Here is a 10523-nt window from a genome sequence, read left to right as displayed (position 1 = left end):
TGTAACTAACAAATTCATTATTGATACATAATAAAACAACAAATTATTCTAATTCGAAGCTCTATACAAAAGCTTTTGGTTAATATTTAACAAAACCCTAAACGCGGCTGTTACGAGCACGCGAAGTCTTTCCTTCTCTTCTCTTTCAGCCCCGCCCCCCTGCGCACGCGCAGTCTCTCCTTCTCTCCTCTTTCACCTCCGCCTGACACGTGACGCGCGGCAATAGACAGACTGTCTCCTTTTTCTTTTTTCATGGAGGTTCTCCTCTAAATCAGGTGTTTAAGCTCCTGATTTTAAAGCGTCTCTTCTCTCCCTCACACTCTGTGGATCTGTCGGTAACAAACAGCTGCGGAAGAACAATCCAGTCGGACCGAACCATTTTTAATTTAGAGGAGGGGGGGTCCAGTGACGATGTTTCCAAAACAAAATATATATACATCGTTACCTTGACATTAAAAATAAAAGTATTTGCGATTATATATTGGTTATTGGTTTACTGAAATAATGTTTTCTGTTGTGTCCTTTTGTCATCATTCGGGGCCTCCGTGCCCCCCCTCTCAGTCTGGGCTCCTAGAATCAGCCGCTCCGTAAGAAGAAGAAGAAGCGCGGCTCTTCCGGGGTTTTCTCCCGTGTTATTTAACACGAAGGTTTATCGCAATAGACTCATTTCACTATCGAAAAAAAGTAATATCGCAATAACGATAATTATCGTTTTATCGCCCAGCCCTATTTGGTTGTTTTTTTTACTGTATAATGTGTTAATTGTACAAATGGGAACTACACCAATAAACTTGAAACTTGAAACTTGATAAATATTTATAGTGTATTGAGTAATTTAGTGAAAATAACTAGAAAAGATTCAGCAAAATACCAAAACTACATACCGGATTTCAAATGCTGGATTTGAACTAATTTCCTTCTGATGAAAATAAATTCTGTTATCACTAAAGATTTTCTCATCCATTAATTTTTTTTGTGCGCGCAATTTTTAAACAGAAATCAAGAGTCTCTGCAGTAGCAACTTGTTGGTTTGGTACATTGATGATGACAAAAAGAGATTTTTTTTAATCATCTACAAAGAAAGTTTGTTGGCTGTTTTAATAGTTTAAATGGTTTAGTATTTATAAACTAATCTAAATAAAATAAAGTGACAAAAATACACATAACAAATAATAAAAATAATAATCATAATAATAATAAATAGCTAGACACAGAACATTAAAATAAGTAAATAAAAAGCAAGACAAATTACATAAAAATATATTTTAGGACAAAAAAAAAATAAACCAAATAGAAACTATTGCAAATAAATAAAAATGACTCAAAGTAATAAATAAATGAATAAGATGTTCTAAAAAAGACCAAAAAGAGACGGATAAGCAGACATATTTTCTGATCCGGATGTCAGCTGGACGAGGAAAGGAAAATCTTCATGGACAGAACTTCCTCCAAAATCCTGATTCTTTCTCCTTCCAGTTCACCAAAGACTCTTTTAGCTAATTCTCCAATGTTTATTGACTGTGATCAATACATTCAATCATTGTTTTCTCAGAGTTCTTAATAAAATAAAGAAAGCTAACATCAAAATGCTCTTTCATTGATTTACAATCCTTTCCAACTGCGGTCAAATGAGCCGCCGTTCACATTTCCGTGGTCACATCAAGAAGCTCCGTGGAGTCTGGTGGAGATTTTCCAGCGTTCTCAGTCCTGCTACCGTAAGTATTGGATGAAACTCACACCAAAAATCCAGTGATGCTGATTTGACCACAGAAATGAGAACGGCGGCTCATTTGACTGCAGTCAATGTGAAGATACCATCTTCTCTTCTCCAGAACCTGAACTAGACACGCTAGGAACAGATGAGGGTTTAGTGCATGTGCAGCAGAGCTGTTGATGGAAAGAAGATCATTCATTCAAAAAGTGTGTTTGACTGAGATTTAAAAGGAGAAATACTCAGAAATGCAAAAACAAAAGGATTTCTTATTACACTTGTTCTCTTTCAGAAGAAAAACGCCACATAGACATGTTAAAAACTCTAAAAACAGGATTTTTATCGGAGGGGGACTTTTTGTAGGCTTGGGAGGATTTTACACCGAAACCATTTTGCATCCCTAAACTTGCCCCCTCGAAATTCTGTTTGCACCCCCAATAGGGGCTGGCTAGATCCGGCCCTGGATGGGTGAGTGATTGAGGCCCTGCGACAGACTGGAGACCTGTCCAGGGTGTACCCCGCCTTCGCCCATTAGTAGCTGGGTTAGACTCGGGCACCCCCGCGACCCCGAAAGGGACGAAGTGGCCAAGAAAATGAATGAATGAATGAATGGTAAAAGTTTAGTTTTAGAGTGTTAAATAATGTTTATTCTGTTCCTCCCGTGACCTCAAGTGTGTTTTGGATTTTGTCCCTCTGAGTGATTGTGTTTGATATCTCTGTTTTCTTCTTCTTTCTTTGGTCGGGTAGTCTCACCTGCAGCCTCGTACATAAACTACCTGTAGAGTTTCTTCACGATAATCCAGCAAAGATTTAGTCTGTTTAAGCACCAGGACTGAGAACGGGCTCAGTCTATATGAAATAAAAAACTGGTTCTGATCCAAACTATGTTCTAAATAAGCACCAGAACCTCATATCTCTTCATAAGGAGCTGCTGCTCTGTGGGTTAGATATCTTCTGTGTAGGTCTGTGTGATGGTAGCATACTCTGCCACACCCACAACAAAATGGTGGTAAGCTCAATGCACACCTCATTTTAGTTCCCATATTCGATACATTTAACATGTCAAACTTATTTGTAATTAAACACAAACATTTCTTTGAGTTAAAATATACATTTAAATCATGTTTATTTGTAGAAACACATATTTTGATTTTCTCATATTGGCTTGTTGAATTAATTTCATCTGTTTTGAGTTGCGGGCTGCACGGTGGCGCAGTGGTTAGCGCTCTTGCCTCACAGCGAGAAGGCCCCGGTTCAACTCCCGGCTGGGACCTTTCTGTGTGGAGTTTGCATGTTCTCCCCGTGCATGCGTGGGTTTTCACCGGGGACTCCGGCTTCCTCCCACCATCCAAAAACATGCATCATAGGTTCATTGGTGACTCTAAATTGCCCCTAGGTGTGTCTGTGAGAGTGAATGTGTGTGATTGAGGCCCTGAGACAGACTGGCGACCTGTCCAGGGTGAACCCCGCCTTCGCCCATCAGTAGCCGGGATAGGCTCCGGCACCCCGCTACCCCGAAAGGGAACAAGCGGTCAAGAAGATGGATGGATGGATCATTGAAAAAGCTTTTTTCCATCAGTTAAATGAATTTCTAATAAAAAACAACTGCTATGATGTCTTCCAGTCCGGCTTCAGACAGAACCACAGCACTGAAACGGCTCTGACCAAAGTGACTAATGACATACGTTTGAATACAGACAGTGGAAATATGTCAGTGCTAGTTTTACTGGATCTCAGTGCTGCGTTTGATACAGTCGACCACGCAATACTACTCAGACGACTGGAAAACTGGGTGGGTCTCACTGGGCCAGTACTAAACTGGTTCAAAACGTACTTAGAAAACAGGAAATATTTTGTGTCAATTGGTAACTTCACTTCTGAGCCAATAGAAATTACATGTGGAGTGCCCCAAGGCTCCATCCTGGGACCACTTCTATTTAACATCTACATGCTCCCACTGGCCCAGGTTATAAAGAACAACAACATTAGTTACCATAGCTATGCAGATGACACACAGATATATATTAGACTGACACCAGGAGACCGAGGCCCTGTACAGGCTCTTGGTAAATGCATTGAGGACATTAATGACTGGATGTGTCACAACTTACTTCAATTAAACAAAAACAAAACTGAGGTTATTGTCTTTGGGGCTAAAGAAAAAAGGTTGGACGTCACTACAGAGCTTCAATCTATTCAACTAAAAACTACCAACCAGGCCAGAAACTTGGGTGTAGTGATAGACACAGACCTAAATTTTGATAAACACATTAAGGCAGTCACTAAATCAGCCTATTATCATCTCAAAAATATCTCAAGGATTAAAGATCTGATGTCTAAGCAGGACCTGGAGAAACTAGTGCATGCTTTCATCTTTAGTCGACTTGATTACTGTAACAGTGTTTTTACAGGACTACCAAAAAAATCCATCAGGAAACTGCAGCTTATTCAGAACTCTGCTGCTCGGGTTCTCACAAGGACCAAGAAAGTAGACCACATCAGTCCAGTTCTGAGGTCTTTACACTGGTTACCTGTCTGTCAGAGGATAGACTTTAAAGTTCTGTTACTGGTTTATAAAGCTTTGAATGGTTTAGCACCAAAATACATGACTGACCTCCTGACCCAGTATGTACCAGCCAGACCTCTGCGGTCATCAGGATCCGGTCTTTTATCAGTTCCTAGAGTCAGAACTAAACATGGAGAAGCTGCATTCAGCTTCTATGCACCACAGATCTGGAACAGACTTCCAGAAAACATTAGATCTGCTGAAACACTCAGTGTATTTAAATCCAGGTTAAAGACTCACCTGTTCTCAGTTGCATTTGATTAATATGTATTCAAAAGTTTACGTCCGCACTGTTTATCTATGCTTGTTTTAAATTAAAATCTTTTTACTTTCTTTTCATTTTATTTTAATGATTTTAATGATGACGAATGACATTTTTACTATTTCTTTTGATTGTTTCTTTTAATGTTTTATGTAAAACACTTTGAATTGTCTCTGTACATGAAATGTGCTATACAAATAAACTTGCCTTGCCTTGGTCTGTTCAGTTGGTTAAGTTAAAATTAAGTTTATTGCCTGAGTTAATTCTGTTTTGTTGACCTCTTTTAAGGGCCCAGTTTGTAAATCATCTACCTTTTTTGGGAAAAATTAAACATTTCATTTTTGATTAATCTTCAGTTGTCCTCATTGGCCGCTCGATCCCTCACAGCCTGTAATGAGTATTTGAGTACAAATATTTTTGGACGTCCAAGATCTCTGATTCACAATCTTTATAAATTTAGTCCAGCGCTGTAAAAATATTTTTCAGGAATGATGTATTTATTGCTCTGAAATGCAGAATAATGTTGGATTTTAAGTTTTATGAACTAAAATAAAACCAAATGTAAACCACAAGTCATTCATTCATTCATTCATTCATCTTCTTCTTCCCTTTCGGGGTCGCGGGGGTGCCGGAGCCTATCTCGGCTACTGATGGGTGAAGGCGGGGTACACCCTGGACAAGTCGCCAGTCTGTCACAGGGCCTCAATCACACACACATCCACTCTCACATTCACACCTAGGGACAATTTAGAGTCACCAATTAACCTATGAAGCATGTTTTTGGACGGTGGGAGGAAGCCGGAGTCCCCGGTGAAAACCCACGCATGCACGGGGAGAACATGCAAACTCCACACAGAAAGGTCCCAGCCGGGATTCGAACCGGGGCCTTCTCGCTGTGAGGCAAGAGCGCTAACCACTTGCGCCACCGTGCAGCCCAACTAAAATAAAACCGAATGTAAACCAGAAGTCACTGGAAATAAACAAATATTTAAAAGAAAGTGCCAATGAAGCTTCCTGTTTATAAAGTAAAACCAGCTAGAGCTTTTTTTCTGTTCAAAAACTGAGACTGAAGTTTTGCTCACTGATAAGTTCTGAATAAAATAAGTTGGCTTTACCACGGGAGCTTTACATTCTTTTGATTCTAGAAACTATTCAACAATTGACTCAATTAACATAATTCCAGCAGATTCTGAAGAGGAGAAAACAGCTTGTGATGATAAGCAGCACTACACAATGATGAAGTTTGAATGTGTTCAACATGAATCAGCTATTAGGAAAAAAGGGTTTTATACCAGAGTTGTACCAAAATGTAACACTTAGAACATAAAGTGTGCCAGAATGTTGAGGATGGAAAAACTATGGAGAACATTTTCAGGTTTTGTTGTTTAATCATCCAAAACAACAGTGATGTTTATGCTTTTTATGTTGTTTGTTACTGCTGAACTTAACCAGAAGGTTGACAATTAAAAAAGGTCTTTAAAATGAAAAACACAATTTCCTTCTATCTAAATCTTTGTTTTTATCAGTTTTGTTCATTCTGATCTCCATCCATCCATCCATCCATCTTCTTGGCCGCTGCTTCCCTTTCGGGGGTCGCGGGGTGCCGGAGCCTATCCCGGCTACTGATGGCGAAGGCGGGGTTCACCCTGGACAGGTCGCCAGTCTGTCTCAGGGCCTCAATCACACACCCATTCACTCTCACATCCACACCTAGGGGCAATTTAGAGTCACCAATGAACCTATGAAGCATGTTTTTGGACGGTGGGAGGAAGCCAGAGTCCCCGGTGAAAACCCACGCATGCACGGGGAGAACATGCAAACTCCACACAGAAAGGTCCCAGCCGGGATTCGAACCGGGGCCTTCTCGCTGTGAGGAGAGAGCGCTAACCACTGCGCCACCGTGCAGCCCATCATTCTGATCTCATGTTTGAAATAAAGGCAGAAATGATGGAGATTTACTACATATCATTTTACTTTTCATACATCCAGTAGAAAGACATACACACAACAACAAACATTATATTATAAAGTAAAAATTGTGGTTCCATTTGTGAATTGTTGAGCTTGATTCATGAATCAAATCTGATTTCCACTTAAGTAATAATCCATAGCTCCACTTCTCTAACTGTTTTTCCATTTGAACCTGCAGTTCAGTGACTGAATCATGTTTTCTTTTTAAGAACACAGAGAACATGACCTTTTCCCAGATATGAACACCTGGATGGACTTGGGTTCTCTTGTTTAGTCTGGTGTTTTATTCTACCTACTGCTGTTTCTTCTTCAGTGATGCTATTTGACACATTCTCCTAAATCAAAGAAAACCAGACAGAACTTGTCATAGAGAAATACAATTTGAATGAAAACTGACCTGAGAGTCTCCAGTTTACAGTGTGGACTCTCCAGTCCTGCTGAGAGCAGCTTCACTCCTGAATCCTGCAGGTTGTTGTAACTCAGGTCCAGAACTCTGAGTCTGGAGGACTGAGAGCTGAGAACTGAGGACAGAGCTGCACAGCTTCTCTCTGACAGCTTACAGCCTCTCAGTCTGAAGAAAACAAAGACAGACAGCAGTTATTGAATCTTTCATTTTTACACTCAGATTCATTTGTTCACTGAAGGTGATTTTCATGAGAGTTCTTACAGAGCTTTGTTGGAGGCTTTGATCACTGGCAGCAGCCTCAGAAGAGCCTCCTCTGAACCAGAGTATTTCTGCAGGTTAAACTCTTCCAGATCTTCTTCTGATGACAGTAAGAAAAAGACCAGAGCAGACCACTGAGCAGGAGACAGTTTATCTGTGGAGAGACGTCCTGACCTCAGGACCTGTTGGATCTCCTCCACTAGAGAACCATCATTCAGTTCATTCAGACAGTGGAACAGGTTGATGCTTTTCTCTGCAGACAGATCCTCACTGATCTTCTTCTTGATGAACTGGACTGTTTCCTGATTGGTCTGTGAGCTACTTCCTGTCTGAGTCATCAGACCTCGTAGGAGACTCTGATTGGTCTGCAGTGAAAGACCCAGGAGGAAGCGGAGGAACAAGTCCAGGTGTCCGTTTGGACTCTGCAAGGCCTTGTTTACAGCACTCTGGTAGAACTGGACTGGACTGCTCAGTTCAGATTGAGAGATCTGTGATTGTTCTTCTTCCACGAGGTTGAGTCCAGAGGTGATGAAGGTCAGGTGGACATGAAGAGCAGCCAGAAACTCCTGAACACTCAGATGGATGAAGCAGAAGACCTTGTCCTGGTACAGGCCTCTCTCCTCTCTAAAGATCTGTGTGAACACTCCTGAGTACACTGAGGCTGCTCTGATATCGATGCCACACTCTGTCAGGTCGGATTCATAGAAGATCAGGTTTCCTTTCTGCAGCTGCTCAAAAGCCAGTTTTCCCAGAGACTCCATCATCTTCCTGCTCTCTGGACTCCAGTGAGGATCTGTCTCAGCTCCTCCATCATACTTGACCTTCTTGACTTTGGCCTGAACCACCAGGAAGTGGATGTACATCTCAGTCAGGCTCTTGGGCAGCTCTCCTCCCTCTCTGCTCTTCAGCAGATCCTCCAGAACTGTAGCAGTGATCCAGCAGAAGACTGGGATGTGGCACATGATGTGGAGGCTTCGGGATCTCTTGATGTGGGAGATGATCCTGCTGGCCTGCTCTTCATCTCTGAATCTCTTCCTGAAGTACTCCTCCTTCTGTGGATCATTGAACCCTCTGACCTCTGTCACCATGTCAACATATCCAGGAGGGATCTGATTGGCTGCTGCAGGTCGTGTGGTTATCCAGAGGCGAGCAGAGGGAAGCAGGTTCCCCCTGATGAGGTTTGTCAGCAGATCACCCACTGAGGTGGACTTTCTAGGGTCATTTAGGATCCGAGTCTTGTGGAAGTCCAGAGGAAGTCGACACTCATCCAGACCATCAAAGATGAAGATGACCTGGAAGTCTTCAAAGCTGCAGATTCCTGCTTCTTTGGTTTCAGGGAAGAAGTGATGAACAAGTTCCACCAAGCTGAACTTCTCCTCTTTCAGCACATTCAGCTCTCTGAAAGTGAATGGAAATGTGAAGTGGATGTTCTGGTTGGCTTTGCCTTCAGCCCAGTCCAGAGTGAACTTCTGTGTTAAGACTGTTTTCCCGATGCCAGCCACTCCCTTTGTCATCACGGTTCTGATTGGTTCTTGTCTTCCAGCTGGGAGTTGAAAGAGCTCTTCTTGTCTGATGCTGGTTTCTGCTCTGTCTGCTTTCCTGGATGCTGCTTCAATCTGTCTGACCTCATGTTCTTCATTCAGCTCTCCAGTTCCTCCCTCTGTGATGTAGAGCTCTGTGTAGATCTCATTCAGAAGGGTTGGGTTTCCTGCTTTAGCCATCCCCTCAAACACACACTGGAACTTCTTCTTCAGACCAGATTGGACTTTATGTCGACAAACTGCAGCAGATCCTGAATGAAGACAACAAACACAGTAAATAAAGTCTCTGCAGCCTGAATGATGAGGGTTTGAATCCATGTGGTTCCATGTGTTGAGACATCAGTAAATCTTCATTTATCAGCAGCTGAAACCTTCAGAGAAATCCTCTTACTGCTCTGCAGTCGATCAGCCAGCTCCTCCTGCTTCATTCTCCTCAGGAAGTTCTCTGTGATCTTCATCAGTGACTCTCTGCTGCTCCTCTGCTCTTCATCTTCATCCTCCTCCTCATCCTCCCTCTGACTCAGAAGCTTCTGGATCTTCTTCAGCTCCTTCTTGACAAAAGTGACAATGTTGTCCTCCAGCAGCTGCAACAGAATTCTAGATGAATGATCCAATCAGAGTGAGGTGATGGAGCCAAACATCAGCTCCATGTTGGACACACTGACAATCCACTGGTCTCCAAAGTGCAGCATGGAGATGACTGTGGACAGAACGATGGAAAAGTACTTGTTGTTCATATACAGACCAGAAAGATGGAGTCCAGCTGTGTTTGATGCTGCTGGACAGACGGACCACTGGGAGTCTCTGAGCTCTGCTGGTCCACTCTGTGGAGAATCAGAACCATCAGATCCGTCTGTGCTGGTTGGTTACAGATCAAACTGACTGGAGTCAGGTCAGTTCATAAGTCACAGCTAGAATGTTCTACAAACAAGTCAGCCCCTATCCACTCTAATGGAAAATGAACCAACTAATTAACACACATAAGAAGAATTTACAATATTTTGTCCTCTGTGGTTACAGTTATCATTCATACAGTCATTATGGGAGTTTTTAAATGAATCTGATAAGTTTATATTTTATATATTCTCGTATATAGGATAGTAAATCAATGGATCATATCAACACTCTCTGTCCATGTCTATAGAAAGTCACTGAAGTGTCTATACTGTCTTTGAGTCAAAGGCTCCACCTGCTAAACCAACCATTCAACCAGTTCAATGGTTGAAATGGAAACCAGTTATTTTGAAAATTCACCAAACAGAGAAGATTTTCATCACACTGTCCAAATTCTTGAGAAGAGTTGCATTTCTTGCAACATTTTATGATCCTTCAGGTCTTTATTTAAAAAAAAAAAGAAAAAAAATCGAAAACAATAAACTGATCAAATAAATGTATTCTTTTGAAAATTCACTAAATTAGTTGGATTTGTTTATAATCACAATAGTCAAATAGCTCACATGTATTTTTTCAGTTTGCTTTGAAATTCCACCAAAATCCTTATTTCCATTTATGAAACATTTGTTCACCTTTTATTTGTTTTGTTTTTTATGGGGTTTACTGCCCCCTTCTGGAGATCACGCAAGACTTAATACGTGATTCACGTCTTGTCTTCAGTTCGCACCATCTCCCGTTAAGGAAGATATGTAAAAAAAAAAAAAAATCTGTATGTATTGTGTTTTATTTGTGTTTCTGGGTATTGAATTTTGGCATTTTTGTGACTCTGTAGGTATTAATGTTCTGGAGACCTGCAGTCACGGATTTGTTATTGTCCAGTCATGTCAGAATAAACCAGAGAGAAACCAAAGTTG

At 41.4% G+C, this 10523-nt stretch overlaps 1 protein-coding gene across 1 annotated transcript in view; it reads right to left on the bottom strand.

Annotated features, from left to right (window-relative positions):
* Positions 1-8670, bottom strand: part of LOC112141759 (NLR family CARD domain-containing protein 3) — a gene marked incomplete at its 5' end in the record, with an annotated part of 45428 nt that extends 36758 nt beyond the window's left edge. Inside the window, 3 exons of the mRNA XM_036210911.1 lie at positions 6908-7081; positions 7178-7844; positions 8214-8670. Coding sequence (XP_036066804.1) covers positions 6908-7081; positions 7178-7844; positions 8214-8670 — 1298 coding nt within the window. The remainder of the gene's footprint in view (positions 1-6907; positions 7082-7177; positions 7845-8213) is intronic.
* Positions 8671-10523: the final 1853 nt, after the last annotated feature.

This window comes from Oryzias melastigma, unplaced genomic scaffold (genome assembly GCF_002922805.2).
Source record: "Oryzias melastigma strain HK-1 unplaced genomic scaffold, ASM292280v2 sc00299, whole genome shotgun sequence".
NCBI lineage: Eukaryota > Metazoa > Chordata > Actinopteri > Beloniformes > Adrianichthyidae > Oryzias > Oryzias melastigma.
The sequence above is the reverse complement of the archived record's forward strand: the minus strand, read 5'-3'. Positions and strand labels throughout refer to the sequence as shown.